Source organism: Camelus ferus, chromosome 1 (genome assembly GCF_009834535.1).
Source record: "Camelus ferus isolate YT-003-E chromosome 1, BCGSAC_Cfer_1.0, whole genome shotgun sequence".
NCBI lineage: Eukaryota > Metazoa > Chordata > Mammalia > Artiodactyla > Camelidae > Camelus > Camelus ferus.
This window is the reverse complement of record NC_045696.1, coordinates 119,040,572-119,062,422: the sequence shown is the minus strand read 5'-3', so window position 1 is coordinate 119,062,422 and position 21,851 is coordinate 119,040,572. Positions and strand designations below refer to the sequence as shown.

Genomic DNA, 21,851 nt, shown 5'->3' with positions numbered 1-21,851 from the left:
CAGATTCAGAAACTGAATATTTACACCTCTGAATGTCAAGGACCTGAAACCTTGTCAAATACTACCCACTCAAATTTCCACTATTCATTTAGATACTATGATATGAACAAGTAGGTCAAAACACTTTTGAAAAAAAGTTTTATTTTTATTTATTCATTTATGCAAATACAGTATCAGCATAGGCAATATGAACATACTTTTAAGTTTAAAATTAATTTTCCATTTTGAAAGGTTCAAGATTTTGCCTCTTCTTTCTACATTACTCTTTTAAATACTTCAGTCCAACAAAACAGCAGACAAAAAAAAGTTTATTCCCTTACTTTTCTTAAGGTCATACTGGGATAATCAGAATTGGCTCTTTAGAATTTGGTATCATTTATAGTAACCTGGAGATTTAATCACAGAATAATACATGAAAGAATGTTACAGCACACACATACAAAGTAGAATTTTAAAAAGGACAAATTTAAGGGCCACTTTCAAATTCTGAGGCATTAGAAAGCCCTCTTGGGGATTCTTAAGTTAAAAGACTCTTCCCTTCAGATTCAGAATGAATATTATTAGGAATTATAAGACAATGGGCACTGATGATATGGCCATGGAAGCTTCACTAGGATAGGGATAAATGGAGTCTCCATGTCTTAGTGAAGGGGTCTTTTCTTTTCAATGAAAGAAAACCCAGGAAGCCATGAAACTCATGTCCATGGCAGGTCAAATGATGCTGATACAAGCGTTTCCCTTAGAAAGGTTTTATCCCACTGCTTCCTTTCCAAGGCTTAACCCTCCAACTGCTTATACTGCTACTTCTCTTCTTTGCATCGCCTGTTCTAGGAGCAAACCTCCTGGAAGAATGGTGGTACAGACGGGAACAGAAAGACTGGTTCGGCAAAGGGGCTCTGGGGCTCTAGCTGTTCATCACGATACACAACATCTAAGAGGAGCCTAGCTAATCGCTAATCTAGAAATAGACTGTTAATGCTAACTCTAGTATAGTTTTGGGATATGCTTACTGAAAAACTTTTGTGGTTTAGAAACGCCAAAACTACTTTGACTCTCCTGGACATATTTCACTTTAAAAAAGGAAATATAATAGGCTAAAAAATAAAAATCTGTCCTTTAACATATAACAAATATTTTAATGTTTTTATAAAAACAATTCCTTTCAGATACTCTGATTAACCTTTAAGTGACATAAAAAAAGTTTGTCTTTAATACCAGTATTTTGCACAATTTAAGATACAGCCATTGAGTTTTTAGCATTTCAAGGGAAAAAAATGAAAAAGAAAAAAAGGAGAATGGTAACTGACTGAGAAGCTTACGTACCTAGTAAAGTTTAGTTTGTTTTTGGCTTCTTTAAAAAAAATTTAGGCCCGGAATTTTAGTTATCCTAATTACCATCCCAATCAGATAACTCTATGTGTGGATTCTAGATAAAATATAAAGTATTTTGAACTAATAAATGTAAGACCCACTGATTGGACTGTTTGTTTAGAATCTGTTTTACTGAGTTTAGATAAGGAAAACTTCAACAAAGCTAACTATATACTAAGTTCCACTGATTAAAAATGCAGTTTTAAACTCTGCTTTTGTGGTAAATTTCTGGACAAATCGTAAGTGTAAAGCACAATACTGTAGATGTTGTACTGTCACAACTATTTGTTGGAAAAGTGAAATGCCTGTATTCAAACTATCAAAATTCTGACCTTTCGAAATAGGTTTCCTAAAACAATTTTTTTTGGAAAGTCAGCATCTGCTTTTAAACCCTTAAAATGTCAATTAAAAAGTCCTTACAGATAAATCTTAAAGCAATTCCTTCCAGTCTCGATTATTTTTTTACTTTTAACTATATATTCAACACAGAACCAGTTTCTAAATAAACATCTAATGAAAGTTTCACTGTAAAATAAAACTAGGCAATCTAATAAAACTTGTAAAGAAAGTGAGTGTGACTTATCAAAATTCAGAATTAAATTTCTATAATAGTGGAAAAACTTTCAGTCTCTTAATATTCAAAACCTGCAACTTCCCATGAGATCAGAAAGTTAGCAGAGAGGATCAAACAGACTTAAGCACTGCCCGACTTCTTCTAAAATGATGAACTCTTTTGTCCTAGAAAAGACAGAAATAGTCCTCTTTACTTCACTGAAAATTCCTATTATCACTAAGACCTAAGAGAGTTGCAAAATACTTAAAGCACTTATTTTGGGTTTAAAAAACTGTAATGAGAGAAAAATGATCCTTTGGGGAAGCATTCTTGAACTTTGGGATAACAAATGTGTCAATGACTAATTTTATTCAACAATTTAGTTAAAAAAGAAATCTCAGTAACTCAGAAAAATTAGACTTAGATTCAATACCCTTTTACATAAATTCTTAATTAATGATTTGGCAGAGATGTCCCAAAGACAGCTGGTGAAAAACATGAAATTTTAAAAGTCCTATTTTCTACTAATCAAAGTACATCTGATAGAAATTATGGCTTGAGAACAGCACTACACTTCAATCTGAAATCCTATGCTTTTAGGTTAAGAGATAAAAGTTTTGGCATATTTAAAGGCATATCCTTAACCTGTAATGAAGATATATCATTTTTTAGGAAATCAAACCTTAATTTTTACAAAAATAAAAAACATACACATAATTTTCCTTCCACTTTATGTTGCCTGTAGATGTTCAGACAGAAGTGAGGCCTTACAAACAAGAATGGAGCTGAGTAAACCAGTAATAACACAATAGTATTTTCTTCCCCACATGTTTAGCTGAACTGTGCCTCTTTCCTAGGGATTAAATTCAGCTGTCATTTAAGAAGGGTGACTTCCGGAAATTACGTAATCTATCAACAGGGCAATATCCTATTTAGGCAAAAGCCCAGAAAAGTGGTCACAAAGTCAAGTATCTTCAGAGGTAGGACATGAAAGCTTGTGAAGGAGTTGGAATTGAGTGGAATTTACCATGGAAACAGTGTTTACCCTGCCTCAGTACATTCAAATTCAACTAATACAGTAACAACATTTAGTGAATCATAGTAGGTCTAGATGCTAGATAACTGCAGACCACCAATTTCTGACTCCTAGCCCAGAGGAGCAGAAAACTTTGAAAGATTCAAAGGGAGACTTCTAACACTAGGTGAAAACTCAAGTTTAAAGATGATTTTTTGCTTCACAAACAAATCTTTTAAATACTACCTATTTAACCTTCAGAACTTTGGGCAAGGGAAGCTGTTATACAACCCCCAGTTCTTTCCTTTTAAATTGTACTGTCTATATAGGTAGGAAAACAGAGGAACAAATGTCAACTTTAAATGAGTATGCTTACTTACTGAGAAGATGGTAAAGAACTTAATTCTGCTACAGCTCTAGTCTTCTGCACTAAAGGAAGTCCTTAGTATTCGTTTTAAAACCGCTTTCAGCTTTGTCCTATGTTTACTCATGGATGGAAAAGAGCTATTCTCCTTTCCTTGTTTTAAGATACAAAGCAATGGTTTAAAAATTCCCTTTGAATGTAAAATGGTACATTTTGGAAAAACTCTGGCAGGTCCTTGGAAGGTTAAACATAGTTACTATGTGACTCAGCAATTACATTCTTAGTTACATACTCAAAAGAAATAAAAACGTGTCTACACAGTAATTTGTACATATAGTCATAGCATTACTAACTCATCAGAGCCCAAAAGTAGAAACAACCCAAATGTCTATCAGATGAGTGATGAATGGATAAACACAAAGTGCTAGATTCATAAATGAAACGAAATGAAGTACTGATACATGTTGTAACACTGATGAAACTTGAAAACATTCTGCTAAGTGAAAGAAACTAACAAAAAGCCACATTTTGTATTATTCTATTTATATGAACTGTCCAGAATAGGCAAATCCTTAAAGTCAGTGAGTGCTTGCCCAAGACTAGGGAAGTTGGCAGTGGAATAGAGTGACTGCTAATGGGTAGGGGGTTTATTTCTGGGGTGATTAAAATATTCTAAAATTGATTGTGGTTGTAGTTGAACAACTCTGAACATTCTAAAAAGTATTGAACTGCACACTTTAAAAGGGTGAATTGTATTTTATTCTCAGATTATATACCAAAAAACCTATTATTAAAGAAAAAAGAAAAGAAAAAACTTGCCTTTACTAAGCACAATAGTATTCCCCCACTGGAGTGACCAGTTCCTTTCCGTATCATGGACTCATAACTAAAGGGATCTTAGAGAATCCTCATTTTAGACTTGTAAAAATTGAAGCCTTAATATGATTTAAGTGATTTGTCAAGGTGATAGAACCAAGATTAGAAACCAGAACTTTCTTAAATTCAAACACCCACATTCTTTTCCATTTTAGCAACTCTAAATCAACTTCCATTTCTTTTCACTCAGTTCTTTTTCTTTACCTCTTCTACCCCTACATTCTTCAGGTACATCATCTAAGTGATCAATTTCTTTTCTTCTATTTAGTCCAATATCCTTGTACTCTTAAGTTCTGCTTTCTGTACCTAAAATTTTCTTTTTTTTATTTGATGAAGCCAATACTCTTTCAACTCTTCTGAGAACTCTCTCAATTACAGGCTTCTGCTAAAGTTTCTTTAAGGGCAAACCACACTAAATCAAGATCAGAGCAGCTAGAATACACTGCCATGTAAAACTCACTCAAAGTGGTTTACTGGGTTATAGTCAAATGCCAAGATTCAATCATACACTCTATGTAATTTCAAAAATAAAAATATATATATACTACAGAAAAAAAGGTGTTTCTTGCTGACAAGCGTGCTTTTTATCCTGCATACTATTCCTTTCATACCTTGAAGTAGTCATCTTGAGTAACAAGGGAGTTTCTCAGTCTGTTCTCTGGATTAAATAGGCAAGATACCACCGTCTGTATGCTTCGGTCGACAGATTTCTGAAACACAGAAATTTTCAGTAAAAACTATTCCGACTTTTACTCACTGTTAATAAGCTTTCTGAAAAAGTTTAATGATTTTATATATATATATATGTATGTATATATACACACACACACATATATATATTTGTAAAGAATTCTCATGTAATTTATCATTCTTACCACATGTCACTTAGTATGTAACTTTTCTACCAAACTTAAGAATTATTTTAGGACCTTAGTGATAAGAGTACTGGTTAAAAACGCTCCATTAGTAAAATCCTAATAAGATATTTGCCTAAGGCTCTTTTAATTTTTCCTGTTAGATAAGAAACGGTGAAGATCAACATTTCAAGAAATATTTTATTCAGGTTAAAATCTGATAATATAATTATACCCTAAGCTATTTTGATATTTTTTCAAATTTTAAGTTGTGCAACAAATCAAAGAACTTTTTCACCCCAGTTTAGTAGTTCTCATTTTTTCCCACTGAGAAACACAGGAAGTACGCATACTCCGATGGGAATCCTTCAATATTATGCATATTCCAACCACATCAATTACTTCCATATTCCCACCCATTCAAGAAAACACATGAGAATTCAAGAGTGAGAGCACTGTAATTACAGGGATCTGCTCTAATGATAAAAAAGAAACAACTCTGCTTATTACTAGTAACTATTACTAGTAATACTTATTATAAATAATTATTAATCCTTATAAAGTATACAAATATAATTTATAAATTATTATACACACTGATTAATTAGTAGTGACTCCACCACTCCTGAGAACTGCTACCATATATAATCTTATAGAGAGACTATTATAAATAATTGTGAATTACTATTTAGCTAAGTAAATGTTTAAATTGATAAAAGACAAGGTAGATATAATTCATACTAATTGCTCTTTTGAAGAGTAGGACTCTTGAGGAAACCTACCCACTGCATTCTGCAAATCATATTAATACAATACATATTAAAGTATGGTTATAAAAATACAAACAATGAAAAAGGAAGAGAGAAAAGGACTAGTGAATCAGCAACTACATATACACGTTCAAAGTTTGGGGGTGCCTAAAATTTCATTAACTTTTACATAAATTGCAAAGTTAGCAGTGACTCAAGCCCTATAATTTGTTTAAATTTGAGCAAAGGTGCTTGCTTCTCAAAGGGCCATTATTAAAATCTGAAAAATATGAAAACATAAACAAACAAAAATTAGATGTTTGCCTTTTGTGGGCCATTTCCAGAGGATGGAGTAGCTTCATGAACTGAGCATTCACTTGACAAAACTTCAGCTCCTGGATCAACATCATTACAGTGGTAGTTAACAGTTGTATAAGCCTACATTTAAAATGATAAAAATGTAATTAAAGAGATGTATATTAGATACATTTCTGAACAATCTATTCTTCAAAATGGTGAGCTGATACTGAAAGTTTAAATGTGGGTTGTGCTAAAGGTTCAAATACATTATTTTAGAAACTTTATTTTAAACTGAATAATTGAAATGCAATAAAGGTAATCTTTTATTTTGATGTCAACATAATCAGAATTAGGAGAATTTCTCTAAGAAAAAAGGAACTCCAACATGTAGTAAGGAAATGGGAAGGGAATTTTCCAGTGCCTGAGAATTTTAACTCATAGCTTACAAATACCCAATCCTGATGAAAGGCAGAAGGTAACAAAAGCTCAGGTGTTTTAGAGGTAGCACCCTCTTTTGTTTTATTTCTTTTCTTATACAACACATAACAGTACTCACAGCAAAACATGTTTGTTTCTCTTCAAAAGATTTTTTTACGAGTAGAAAACTAGAGGTAGATTCAATACTAATTCTAAATCCCTGGAATTAGAATTAGCAAAGGTATTAATACTATTATTCTTAGTTACATAGTTTATCAACAAGTAATTGAGCAACTGTTGTATGCAGAGCAGCCATTGCTAAGTTCACAAAAAACCCTTGAGAAACAAAAAGTACAAGTTCTCCCATGGGAGTATATCCTTGGGTTGACAAGAAATAAAACCTAACACATAATGTAAACAGGCATTTAAAATATTTCTAGAATACCTGATATGGCAAAGGGTTAAGAAATGCATGAATTAAACAGTAAAATACTTTAAAGAATAGGAAGCACATGTCTGGCTAATTCACCACCTTACCGGAGGTATAACATAACTCCTCTGTTCTCCAGCAGGCCACTGCGGTGGCACCTTGAAAAGGAAATAACAATTACTTAAATATTCCTTCACATTTTCACAAAGATAAGAGATAGACAATGTTGAGGTATCTGTCATGCTGGCTCCTTGTATGTGTTATAATAACAAGAAACAAAATGAAAGAAAGAGGTATTTCATGTTTCTAATATCTGAGGATCTTACTTTTATTTTTGTACATAAACTCCATCTTTTTCTCAATTTTCTGGAGTTGACTTTCAGGAAAACTCAGATAGTAGGCCCTTGAGTTTATTACCATAGATATGGTCAAGGTCATATCTATGGGCAGAAATTCACAGTCAGCTTAAATAAACACTATCAAACATAACTGGAATTCAATGCACTAAGAATTAATCATTTTATTTCAACCTTTCCCCCTAGAAAAACTTACAAAAGTAAGCCTGGATGTTCCAGCTATTAAGACAGTAAAGATGGAAGAATACATGTTAGAATACAGAGAGGACACCAAATCATGCAACAGAGTATAAGAGAAAACTTCTTGCTTATTTAGCTCATTCCTGTAAAAATGTTATTCCTTTATTCCTCAATAATAGAGAAGCCCCAATTCTAGACTAATTCTAAGTTTTTTTCTTAAATTTTAGGCACACTCTAAATGACAATTAGGGAAATTTATATAAATAAAGGCCTCAATAATATTCCAAAGTAAATCATTTTGATCCCTCTTAAATTACCTGATAATTATAAACAGGCAGCTGATATCCGGTGATAACCTGAACTGGTGAACTTGGATAAGGAGGATAAGCCTGAAAATAAAGTTTACAGAAAGAATGAAATAACAAGGTGCATTTTTAAAAATTTCAAAGTACTATTATTCCCAATATAACAAAAATAAGAAAATAAGGGAATCTTAATTTTTTATAGATAATGCAGGATTCTATTTGAGTGACTGGCTTCATGAAGAAGTAAGTATTCTCTGTCAAATGGTAGTCTTTTTGTTTGAGAAGAGGTAGAGATAAATAAGGGAAAAGTGATTTTGCTTGCCTAGGTTTATCTTATTTGTGCATTTATTCCCACCTAGAAGTTCTTTCTTACATGGTGATCAGGATCTATTAGAATAGATTTCCAAGTTAAAGTTATATTAATACATGTTTGCTATTTTTTTTTGCAAAAATATTTTTAGGCAGCTTTGTATTCCTTTCACAGCATTGTGAGGTAATGTGGAGCCCTTCTACAGACTTTAAGACTCTTTCTGTATTTCACTTCTAAAAGTTAAGGGAAGTATGTAACCCCAAACTGGAAGAGACAGTACAATGTCTTATATTTTTCAATAGATACTTATTGATTGAAAATATATAGGTAGTAGCATACACAAATATACCAGAAGTAGTAATAATATCTCACTGTAAACATTAGGAACAAGTAGGGCTTTTCTTCTAGTCATGTTTCAAGTAGGAATAATAAAAGATACACCCTACACTCCAGGTAGATGGAAAATGTAAACAAATGAGAGACATTGCAGAACTATTTTACTATTATTTTGTCTCTTTCTAAAAATAAAATGTCTTTTAAGCTGAAGAAAGTAAACTGAACTAAGAAAATAAATGTTATTTATCATCAATAGTAGGTAAGTATTCCAAATCCCACTTCAAATACTAAGGGAACCAAGACAAGATAAATTACGTGCCAGAAATCCATGGGGTTTATAAATATAGTTAAGTCATCAGAAATTTATCCATTCCAGAAGCAGACTGTATCCAGAAGTCAATTATCTATATGAGAAGGTATCTGGAAATCACTGCAAACAAAGAATAGCTGACCCTACAGAAGAACCAGATTATCACAGGGGGAAAGCTGCCTTCAAATATTTTAGGAGTTATCACATGGGGAAAAAAGGGGGAAAGAGACATATTCCACCTGGCTACAGAGGTCAGTTCTAAGACGAAGGCTTACAAATCATAAGGAAGCAGATTTTAGCTTAGTATAAGAAATAACACTAAGAATGACAGGTTTCTAACAGAAGTAACAGATTTCCTGTCCCTCAAAAGTACTCAAACAAGGATAATATTGTCACTTATTATGGAAATTGTAGACATAATTCCACAGACAGTAAGAAGTGAGACTGACTTAACTTTTAAGGTGCCCCCATCTGTAAGAGTTCCAGTACTATAATAAATGAAAACAAGGAATTTTATAATTCTTACCTGAACATACTGAGTTATTGGATTCATCACGGTTGGAGGCTGCATGTAAGTTTCAGTGTTTGGATTACTCCAGACACTCTGAAACTGCGGTGGAGGAGGAGGATTAAAAACCAAAGGACGTGGCTGCACATGATAAGCACCTTTTTAAAGAATACAAAGAAAATAAAGCCTATTTTTTAGTTCTCTGAGAGGCCACACATACGTCAACAAAAACAATTCCTTTCTTTACTCACATAAATTTTGTTTCCTGATCGCAGGGCCCAGTTTCAGCTTTTTACCATGGAAATTTATCTGTGACTGAAAATAAAAACAGTAACAAAACCAGAATCAATGTCCAAGTCTTAACTTCCAAAGCTTTGGTAAACACCCAAGTCCTCTAAAATTTCTACTATTAGAGAAGATCAGTGGTAAGAACATACTAAATCAGAATTTAGCTAAAGTAGCTTCAGTATGAAGCTACACTATCCTCACTATGCTAAGCAAATGTTGAGAGGTGTTGTGGAATTTGATCAAACACTTTTTATACTTTATCTCTAATCTTTCCTGTCTCTAGTTCATGAAGCTGAATGCGCAATCAAAAATTAACAGGTTCTGGTGGGAATGTAAACTGGTGCAGCCACTATGGAGGACAGTATTGAGACTCCTTAAAAAACTAGAAATAAGACACCATATGATCTAGCAATCCCACTCCTAGGCATATACCCAGAGAAACATATAATTAAAAAGGACACATGCACCGTAATATTCATGGCAGCACTATTTACAACAGCCAAGACATGGAAACAACCCAAATGTCCACCAACAGATGACTGGATAAAGATGATGTAGCATATACAGACAATGGAATACTACACAACCATGAAAAAGAATAAAATAATGCTATTTGCAGCAACATGGATGGACCTGGAGATCACCATTCTAAGTGAAGTCAAGTCAGAAAGAGAAAGAAAAATGACATATGTTATCGCTTATATGTGGAATCCAAAAAAAAAGGACACAAATGAACTTATCTACAAAACAAACAGACTCACAGCCATAGAGAACAAACTTGTGGTTACCAGGGGGTAAAGGAGGTAAGAACGGATAAATTGGGAATTTGAAAATTGCACCTCCTGGGGAGTAATGGAAATGTTAGCTATCTTGATTATGGTAGTGGTTTCACTGGTGCATACATCTATTGAAATTCATCAAATTGTACATTTGAAATATGTATAACTTACTGTACAGGAACCATACCACAATAAAGGTGTTTTAAAAAAATAAACAGGTTCTGATAAGTTATGTAAGATTACTCTAAGTTCGGACGTCAAACAGGAAGTATATTTATTTCTGTTATCTTATACAAGACTGATTATATATTCAGGACTCAAACAATACTAAATACTGCATCTAGTTAAGAGATTTTTTTCCATAAGAAAAGTACTTACTTCTACTATCTTCTGCACATCCACGTCATTATAAAATGAAACAAATCCATAGCTATAAAGGCAGATAAATGAAATATAAAATCACCACCATAACAGTACATGGTTTAAAACTTCTGGTATTCTATGAAATAACTGACAGAAGCTAAGCATGATAAAGGATGAAGAATATACTGAGATAAATGCTTGTAAGAGGTACATGACAGAATACTACTGCTTTTTGTTTTCTTACTCTGATCTACATCAGAATGCACTAAGATTAAGACTGTGAGGAAAAAAAGGTAGTGTGGGAAACTTATTCATTAACAGAAAATTCCTATGTACGTAAATTTAACTTAATATCTATGGCAAGATTGTTAAAATTTCAGAAACTGTGAAATGTGTGAAGAAAGTAATTCTTTGATAAAAATGATTAATCCACTTATGTGAAATAAATGAAGATGGAAAACATTTAAATACAAACAGGCAAATGATTAAATAAAAGAGCGGCAGCAAACTTACCCTCTACATGAAAGAAATTACAAAACAGCCAATTTCATTTATATAAATTTAAGAATTTATATAAGTTTTGAATTCTTCTTTTCTGAAACTCTACAAATGCTATATAGTTCAGACATTTACGACACTTTATATTAAACATACGTTTTACTCACCCTTTGGACACACCAGTTCGATCCGTGATTATCTTCACTTCTTTTACTGAACCATATCTAGCAAAGAAACTTCTAATTTCGGTTTCATCCATCTATGGAGAAGAATTTGACTTTAAGAGTAAAAATTCAACATTCAAAATTTTCAATTATACTGTAAAGATTTGATGATGTTGGAACTGTCTCTCCCAAGTATCCCCAAACTACCTGTAGTTCTTTGTCAACGATAGTTTTAGTCCCTATAGGTTAAACATAAAATTAATTCCAAACTTGCATAAAGTGTCCAAAAAAGGCCTTATGGTTACAACAGGGCCCAAATCCCACTATTCACAAAATACTTTTAAAAATAAATGAAATATGAATACAATACCCTAACATCAATTCCACCAACAAAAATGGTGTTTGGCATGATTCTGCCTTCTGGTAAAACATAGCCTTGGCTGGTCGTAGCTGATGAAGACTGGGTGCTGGCCTCTCTGGAGACAGTTGAGGTTGGAGTCTCAGGATTTGCAGCAGACTGTAATTTGCAAAGCAGATATCATCACTAGATAGCAGGTTAAAATCACAGATGATGTGAAATATGTTTTGAAAGTACAAAATATTTTCATATAAATTACTGTCATAAATTAGTCATCAATAACACCTGAGTTCAGGCTCAGGATCTAGAGTAATCAGAGCAGATCAACATGAAATTTTAACAAAAGGTTTCAGTACTTCCCCAACCCAACGTTGCTCAGCACCATCTCTTGTACAAAGCTGGGGTAGAATACCGATATCAAGTTTGTGAAAATACTATGTGAACTGGCAAAAAACAATTTAGATTTGTGAAAGTTTAGATTTGTAAAAAGTAAAGTTACTAAAGTCATCCTGTTCTGCGGCAATAAGCAAATTTTCATTTTTCTGAGTACCTTATTCAAAAGTATGTTAAAGATAAACAGTTAAAAAAAAAGCTGCATCAAAAAGAAAACAAATGAAGTTTTAAACTAATTTGTTTTGCCTCATCTTTTTTAAAATTCTATTTAATTGACATAGTTGGTTTACAATGTTGTGTTAATTTCTGGTGTACAGCATAGTGATTCAGTTATATACATATATATTCCTCTTCATACTTTTTCATTATACGTTATTACAAGATATTGAATATAGTTTCCTGTGCTATACAGCGGGATCTTGTTGTTTATTTTATATATAGTAGTATCTCAAACTCCCAATTTAGTCCTCCATCCCACTCTTTCCCCCCCAGTAACTATAAGTTTGTTTTCTATGCCTATGAGTCTGTTTCTATTTTGTAAATAAGTTCCTATGTGTCATTTTTTAAGATTCCACACATAAGTGATATCATATGGTATTTTTCTTTCTCTTTCTGGCTTAAAAGGATAAAGTAATGCCATTTGCAGCAACTTAGGATGACAATCTCTAGGTCCATCCAAGTTGCTGCAAATAGCATTACTTTATCCTTTTTAATGCCTGAGTAGTACCCCTCTTTATCCAATCATTTGTTGATTGGCATTCAGGTTGCTTCCATGTCTGGGTAGGGTTTTTTTTTTGCTTCCATGTCTTGGCTATTATAAATAGTTGCCTCATCTTTCTATTACCAAAATTAACATGGATTTTGTAATTTTAACACTCTGTGTTAGTATGCCTGCTTTACCTTCGAAATGGATTATGACATTATTTGTTCGCATATCATAGAACTTGCTTTAAAAAAAAAAAGTTGGGGGGCTTATAATCCTTTTCCCTAACCTTAGAGTGTTCAAAGCATCTTTAAAATAACAGTTTTATTCTTCAATAATATCAAATAAGTTCTATTGATATTCTAATTTTCACAGTGGGCTGACAGATGTAAATAACTATCTTTATTTTCAGATAGAGGCCCACACATGAATTCTGGTCAAAACTCTGTCGTTAGGCTTCCCGCACTAAGATTAACGTAGATTTTTCTGAAGCAGAATTTACTGGTAATATGTATGTTGGAAAGGCTGTACAGCATACTGAAACAAAAACTGATTTAGTCATCTAGGTTCATGTCCCTCAGAAAAACTGCTTTGAGAATGAAGTAAGGAAACACCTATGAATTCTTTTGTAAAGTATAAAGTGGTATGCTAATACAAGTTAGCAGCCTGTTATGTGAATTTATTTTCAATAGGTTAAAAAAAGGTTTCTTTCCTGGTTTTACAATTTATGTACTCTTTTGGTGGATACTTCACTAATTAACAACTAATTTGAGATGGAACTTGAAGAAACTATTTTACACACATCAGCTTATCTGAAATCCCTTTATAAGTAGTGAGCACAAAGGATGCAAGAGAGAGATAAAACTATTACATATCAGCTTATGAAGGAAACCAAAAACAAGGACAAAAGAAACCAGTAATTATTCTTAAAAAGATAAGCAAAATAATTTATAGAAATTACTAACAATAATGAAAAGTATGTAGAGTTCCTATTTTGTTAGAGGCTAGAAATCACTGGTAAACTTAAGACTACAAACTGCTATACTAATTGGAGATAAAAACAAAATTACCAAAGATAATTACCAAATTTGAGTGTTTTGGCTTTTCTCTGTTAACTTGTATTCATACTTGTTGTTTTGTGTTCCTGTCTGCACACTTCCTAATTTTTTTCCTTTAACTATGGTACAGTGATATTTCATGACAATGAAGTGGAAGAGAGTAAAACTATTTCTAAAGCTTTCCTGTATTTTAGTGTTTTTATAATTTTAATTTTTTAAACATGGGAATTACATTACATGAGTCACATACCTCGAACTATCGAGAATTTGACATTAGATTTCCCTTCACGTCAATTTACCAACCAATCCCTTTTAATTAGCTCAGTCAAAAATCCAAAGCACAAGTAAAACAAAATAGCAGTTCTGAAATTACTGTAGACTTTCTTTTCTCCTTCTCAATTTCCCCTTCATTTGTGGATGAACTTTCAATACCACTTTATCTGATAAATTATTTGTAGAATTATGTCTGTGAACCATAATGGATAGATGTGTTTTAATTTAGACATCTAACATCAGGTCAGGAAACAGTGCCAGATTATAACGGGTTATGACAATGCACTGATTCTCAACCAGGGGAGATTTTTTTGGCCCAGGAGTATTTTTGATTGTCACAGCTGAGGGGTGCACCAGGTATCTGACCGGTAGAGGCCAGGGATATAGTAAACATCCTATAATGCAAAGGACAGCCCCCACAACAAAGAGTTACATAGCCCCAAATTTGCAAGGGGGCGCAGTTGAGAAACTCTGTGATGGTGTTGCCAGAACTGAAAAGGAAAGTTCTAATTCTCATATTCTATTTGCAAAAGTAAAATGGATATTTGAAACAACTAAACAGTAATCTGAGAAAAGAACAAAGCCATTAGATACTATAAAACATTTTGTTTGGGGTTGGGTCGTACAAATCGGCTGTCTGCTTAATTGAGATATTAAGCATAAAATTCATCAAATCATTTTACTAGTGTCATAGCCTTAAAGAAAGCATCATTATGTCCTAGTCCTCAGCCAGCAGATGGTGCTCAAAGCTAAAGTAAGCAAAGTACTCCATTTTTACAAAAATTGAACAGCAGGAATTTTTAAACTTCTACTGTGTCTGTATTTATATACAATCATAACATACATACAAATCCACAACCAATAAACAATTTTTGACCACTTTTAAACTGCTGCCAAAAATACTACACAAATGAATTCTGAGGATAAGCAAAAAGTTTGGTGTTAAAGTATTAAGTCTTAACTATCAATAGCAGTATGCAGAAAATAAATTGCCTGTAAATTAAAGTAGTGATTACTTTTCTTAATTACACCTTCAAGTGACTTGGGATGCTGGGATATTAAGTAGGGATGAACTTGGAGGCCATCATATACACAATTCTCATCACTGCTATTTACAGTAATATATTCCATTATATTTGGATAACCAAATAACAAAGATAACTAGAAGCTGAAAAACAAAACAAAACTTTTCATTACTAATGCTCCTGGCATGTCAGGTCTTTGACAACATTTCGTTTAACTATTATGTTTACATGCATGCCAACTAAAACCTATGTATACTGACTAGGATAAAGGCCCATAAAATTTGCAGTCATCAGCATTATATCCACAGAAAAAAGTAGCTATTAAAGAGAAAGGAAATTCTATTAAGGAAATAGAAAATGAAAATCAGAATAAAACCTTTTAAGTAATCAAAGAGTGAACTCTTAAGGGAAAAACATTCAAATAATAAACAAACAATCCTGGGAAAGCTAAAAAGAAAATTAGTTGTGAAAAACGGGATATGAGAACAGATTAGAAGAATGTTCTATAAGACTAAATTTAGAATTCTCAACTACAAGGCTACCTTTCTAGAGAAATGCACATTTAAAAAAAACAATCTTAAGAAAAGAAAGAACACTCAATTTCTAGCTCAGTTTCATTGGGAGTTTTCTTAAACTGTAAAGAAACAATTTGTGTGAGGGGCACACCCTAGACAAAAAGTGGTACAAAGTAAAGAAAGTGGAAGAGAAAGGAAATTTAAAAGCTTTTCTTAAATTTTGAAAAGAATTTTCTAAAACTAACACCATCTAAATAACAAAAGCTGATTAAGATGGTCCACTCCTGCCCTCAACAGAGAGATGCAATATATATATATATACACAATTAAGTAGTTTATATTGGAAATGCAAGGATAGTTCATTCTTAGGAAATCTGTTACTGTAATTCACCATAGAAAAAGCATTCGATAAAATACAGCATTCATTTCTTAATTTTTAGAAAAACCCAGTGGAAGAATGTTATTTTCTATCAGTGTAATTCTAAATTATCATCAAGTTTAAAGTGAAACACGATAGTGATTTCCACTGAAATTAGGAATCAGGGTACCTCCTTATCACCACCATAAATTTTTTCCACTATATTTGACAAATAGTTAATAACAGAGTTTTTACAATCGCTAAGATAAGTATCCAAATAGAAAGGTTGATTAAGAATCTATCAAAAAGAAACGTAAAAAGCTAACGACAAACTTTAACTTCACTAATGATTAAAAAAAAGAACACATTGCACGGTGAAATATTTTCCAGCTATTAGACTGGCAACTGTAAAAAGTATAACACTTTTCACTGGAAAGTATGTAGAGAGATCACTCTAAACACTATCAGCAGGTAGGCATAATTTACCAAGAGGAACTAGGAAAGATGTATCATAATTCAAAATTGTTATAAAATGGGCATAACCTTTTCACCCAGTGATTCCACTTCTGAAAATTTATTTCAAGTTATTAATAGAATAATAAGCGTGTCAAAACTTTTGCACAAAGATACTTACAGTATTGTTTTAATATAGATAAACTATTCATTATAAGGGAATTGGGTAAAAGTAATGGTACAGTCTTTTTTTAATTTTGGGGGGAGGTAATTAGGTTTTTAAAATTTGTTGATTTATTTATATGGAGGTATTAGGGATTTAAACTAGGAACTCGTACATGCTAAGAACGCCCTCTACCACTTAGCTATACCCTCCCCCTGTAATGGTACAGTCTTATATCCTAACATTATACATTCAAATTATTTTAAATTTCTCTTTGGAATAAGGCCCACTATATTAACTGAAGGATGCAGGCTGTAAAACAGTATTATATGACACAGTACGATTTTTAGAAAATAAAATACACCTCTTTATATGCAATACATGCATGAAAATAGTCTGGAAGGACATACGTACAAGAAAACTTTAACAGTGGTTAAACGCTGGAATTAAGATGGACCTCCACTTTCTTACAATGATTACTTATCAACGAGTTAATATACTACTTTTATATCAGAAAAAAATCAATAAAGCCACTAAATTTCCCTCTTTTTCCTCTAAAAATGGGGAGAAAAAACTATAAACAATTATAGTAACTAGTAGTGATTAGTAACTATCGACATGAATAACTACATGACACAAATAATCATTACAAATAGCTTTACATTACAATAAGCATAATTATAAGTTTTACTTTAAAATTTGTACATACTAACACAAATTGTGTACAACTTTCCTCTCTTTACCTCTAAAAACGGAGAATAATAATTATAATACAAATAACTACACTTAGCATATAATACACTTGTGACTTGATGGTCAGAAGTGATCACAGAATTAGCTGCATCTCGAGATGGTAAATCTGCGCATTTCACAAAACTCTCAGAAATGTCACCCAAAAGAGTATTAGCTATTCTAAGAGGCATTTTGTTGAAATTTCCGTTTCTCTAGAGGGGAAATGTGTTCCCCGAGTAAAAAATTCCCCGACTTCCCAAACCTGCGGTCCCTCGGAGGCGGAGGTGGCGCCACCCTTGCGGGAACGATGGAGTCTGGCACGGTTCTGCTGAGGTGGACGCGCGGCCGCCCCAGGGGCTCGTCCCTCCTCCCGCATGGGCACATCCCTAACCCCCCACGAGCCCCACCCCTATCCCGGACCCGGGACCCGGTGGGCCCGCCGCCCGAGGCAGCGCCAGCCCAGCGGCAGCACACGCGCGCCTTCGAGGCTGCGCGTGCGCCTACGAGGCCACGCTGGCGTCCTTACGCCACCTCGCGGACGCCGCGCCGCCTCGCCTCCTCAGGTGAGCACCGGAAGCGAGGCTTCCGGGCCGCGGGGGGATGGGTGAGAGCGGAGTCCCCACCCCCACCCCAACCGGAGGGCCAACGGGGCCCTCCATATCCAGTCGGTGGCGGGAAGGCCTCGGAGCTGTGCACGTGCTCAGCGACCACTCCGGGCCTCCCTTCCGACAGCCTAGGCCTCCCGCCCCTCAGGCCGCGCCCCAGCCGCGTCTTCCCGCCTTCAGGCTGCGCCCCAACCCTGGAAAGCCAGTCAACCCTGCTCTCGACCCCCTCCGCGCCGCGCGCCGGCCTCCCGGGAAGACCCCCTCGGGCCTCCTCCTCCTCCACTCACCATGATGGCGGCAGCTCGGGTTCCCGCCGACGGGCTTGAGGGGGAGCAGAGGCTGCGCTTCAGGCACCACTCTGGGCGGCTGTTAGGCCTGATGGTGCCCGCTGCCCGCCTTCGACTGGGCAGAGGAAGCAAAGGCGGACGGAAGGGCCGGAGAGTCCGAGGCGGCTGGCGAGGCCGAGGGGCGCGGGCGGACTGAGGCGTGGCTCTCGGGGCGCCCGGGGGTGGCTCCTGCGCCCGGCACGGGGGCTCGTTGGAGCCTCCTCAGCCAATGGGTGGCAGCGTCGCTGCCCCCAAGCGGGGGGGCTCACGAGGCACGACGGCGCTCGGTAGGGGGGTGCGTAGGGGGTGCGCGCGGGCCGGCGGCGTGGCCCCAGGGAGCGCCGTCCCCACGCAGGCGGGCCCGCAGACCCACAGACGCGCAAGTCACCCCAAAAGTGTTTTAGAAGCACTCCTGAAATAAGTACGCATACGCAAATATATGTTAAAATGAAAAAAAGAAGTTTATGTGTCCGGGCGCTAGTTTCAAAATGGCGCCCTGAACGCACAGGATTAGCCAAATTGCGATTGTCCCTCACAGCGGCCCCCAAATCGACTGAAATGCCTACAGAAAGAGAAAATAGAAACACATGTGGAGAACAGGGAGAGAGACATCAAACATCCAGAAACTTGGACGACTTTCTGTCACGTCTGAGGGAGATGGGGTTGGATTGGAAGAAACACCAGCTAGGGCAGGCCCGCTTGGCTTTTGAGATGTTCATTCTTTATAGAAACACTTATATGGACCTACAATTGCCAGGTCCCCAAGATGTAGGAGAGAACGGAACAGTCCAACATTTCTTGGCCCGGGGAGTATAAATTGCCAGGGGGAGAATTTTTCTTCTAGGCCTCACAGGAGGAAGCTAGGCCTGCTTAGAGAGTTCTAGAACATTCTCAAGTTCAGAGAAACAGGGCCGAGAGCAGGCGTGAGACGTGGGGCAGTTGGTGGAGCAAATCGCACAAGGTTGGGAACCACTCCAGTACCTTTTATCCACAGGGTGTACCTGTACCTGGCTGTGACTTTATCCTCAAACATCGCTTTTGTGCTAATGGTGCTGATAAAAAGCAATAAAATGTTATTTGGGGAAGCTGGCAAAATGGTGGGTTTGTGTAACTGGAAAACTGAGCACAAACACCTAGCATTACTGGATAATAACTAACCTTATTTCGAATGTGCTGTTAAACTCATAAATGAAGGGAAATCCCAAGATGCCAGAAACGTAAATAAACTGAAAATCAGAGCAATGACTTGTTGAACTGATTCTTCCCAGGCCATCCGTATGAGGGCTGGGGTGTAGTTTCCCTGGGCCTTCCTGGTGTTAGCACTGAAAACCCCCACATCCTTGGAAGCCAGGTCTAAAGCAGACCAGGAAATTGGTCATCTTAGGTGTGGGCAAGGTGTTGTCAGTCTCTGTAACTTGAGGCCTGAATGTACAGAGGAGGAGGTGAGGGTTTGGAGTAGCTCACGCTGGGAGCTGGAACTTGTACACTATAAAAAGCCATTCATTGACCCTCAGGAAAAAAATGGATGGGGGAAAATGTAAAACACCCCGTGGAGGAGCAGGTGAGGAAGCTCGTCCCATTTCTGGATGAAAAGAAAGAAAATTATTTAACTCTGATGAAATTAAAAAACCCTAGACTTGCATCTCACGAATTTGGAGTTTAAATTTATAGCACTCGTGTGTTGGAATTTCAAAACCTAGAAATTAATTCCTTTTAACCTTGCGCGCCCCCCCCCGCAGATAAGGTGCAGTTGGAAAGCCTGGCAGAAACAAGCATAAAACCAGCCTGGAGGGATGCTTCCATAGAAGGCTGAAAGGGATTCTCATGAGGAAAAAACCCTTTAAAGTTAAGCTCACAATGAAAAATTATAAAATACTGTTTACCATGAATAAGAATGGTTGACAATGAAGATTAAATGCTAGAAATTTACAGAGAAGCTTCTTTTGGGGTGTGTGTATATGTGCACGTGAGAGTGTGTGTCTTTTTCTCAACTTACTTGGAGTCATACACTATATTTTATTTAAGGTGATTTTTCTACTATTTTATAACTTGTAAACAATCTAAAACTGCTGTCTTTTCTCTTGAATAATTCAAAGGTCTGCACACCCCTTCCAATTTATAAGCTATTATTAATCACTATTTTAGTTCTATCCTGTTTCTTCTATGAGTTAGACATCATGGTTTGAGACTCATCTGCATGTGTGAAACCACATGTGAAAATGTTTTGCTTACCATTTCTTTGCCTATCTCAGATCTTCTGGATTGTTTTCCTTGTGCCCATAGTAAATTCTATAGAATTTCGTTTAATGAGTGTGATGTGTGGTAAACTCAGTTTTTTTCCCACCCGAAATACTGTTATTTTGCCCTTGTTCATTGAAGATAATTCTACTGGATATATAATTCTAGGTTAGCGGTTGTCATTTTTTTCCCTCCGAATACTGAACATGTTATTCTGTTATCTTCTGGTTTCTGTTGCTACTGAGAAATCCGCTGTCAATCTAATTGCTGGTTAAGATCTGTTTTTCTTTGCTGAAATTTTACAATGGTGTGAAAAAGTGTAGAGTTTTAAAAATTTCTCCTGCTTAGGAGTTTTGGGATCCCTGGATTTGTAGATTAGCTTTCAACAATTCTTAAAAAATCACCCATTTTCTTGTCAAAGATTAACCGATTAAGGAATTTAACCTATTTTTCATATTCTGTAAGCAATTCTTAGTTATTTCTGTCTAGCTCATGACTTTTTCAAAGGTAGGTGGTATTTTCTTAAAACTCTATGAAATCTTCACTTAATGTAGAGAAAAAGAATTATTATTTAAGATCAAAACTGTAACCATTTTACTGTATTAAGATTAGTGGTATAATTCACATAAATTCAGAAATAAATCTCTATATTGCTTTATCCTCCAGAGACTGATAGAGAAGTGAGAAGAAAAAAGACTGATATTTTTAAACTCCTCTGCCAGTTCCTTTGTGCTACTAAAGCCAGTGACTTTGGATAGAAGGCTTACAATTAGCAATATAAACACTCTCAAACTTCATTCATTTGCAGACCAGTTTCATAACTTAGGTATCTGCTTTGAATCTCTATATTATTATTTATGTAATTTAAAAAAAACTGACTTGTCCTGAGCAAAAATACCTATGAACTCACATTTATTTTGTTAGTTACATTTATAAGCAATGCACATTAAAATATATAACTAAAATTTAAAACAATATTTGTCCATGGATCACTTCAAATCACAATTTCCAAGAGCAACAGGTAACATACTACTGGATTAGGAGAGCTCTTTATCCAGTCTCTGGATATGCAAAGTTAGGTCCAGGGAACTGGGAGGAGGGCTGTCAAATTGTTTTGCATGATAAATGAGGGTAATTGAATTTGAAGGGGAAACCAAGCAAGGCTGGAAAAGTGAAAGTATGGGAATTTAGAAAAAAGAAATAATCTAGCAAGGTGACAAGAAGTTAGAGCCTGCAGTGATAGTTGCTATCAGAGTACCTTGGAATCATCTGGAGCCATTTAAAAGTTCATATTCCCAAAACTTACCCCAGACCAAGTAAGTCAG

At 35.4% G+C, this 21,851-nt stretch overlaps 1 protein-coding gene across 1 annotated transcript; it reads right to left on the bottom strand.

Moving 5' to 3' along the window:
- Window positions 1-124: 124 nt before the first annotated feature.
- On the bottom strand, window positions 125-18,469 carry DAZL (deleted in azoospermia like). The gene is made up of 11 exons (XM_032488930.1): window positions 18,250-18,469; window positions 11,697-11,843; window positions 11,330-11,421; window positions 10,680-10,731; window positions 9,486-9,549; window positions 9,253-9,392; window positions 7,783-7,854; window positions 7,037-7,087; window positions 6,107-6,220; window positions 4,791-4,889; window positions 125-2,109 (listed from the first exon to the last, which is right to left on the bottom strand). Exons 1-11 carry the CDS (start codon window positions 18,250-18,252, stop codon window positions 2,056-2,058), a joined length of 888 nt encoding a protein of 295 aa, XP_032344821.1. The 5' UTR covers window positions 18,253-18,469; the 3' UTR covers window positions 125-2,055.
- Window positions 18,470-21,851: the final 3,382 nt, after the last annotated feature.

What these genes read in the sequence shown, in the direction of transcription:
- DAZL (XM_032488930.1), bottom strand. An exon ending in TTGGTGGAATTGATGTTAGG is followed by an intron (nt 11,422 to 11,696) that starts GTATTGTATTCA and finishes TCTTCTCCATAG; the next exon opens with ATGGATGAAACCGAAATTAG. An exon ending in CTCAAGATGACTACTTCAAG is followed by an intron (nt 2,110 to 4,790) that starts GTATGAAAGGAA and finishes TGTCTTTTCTAG; the next exon opens with GACAAAAGAGTTCATCATTT.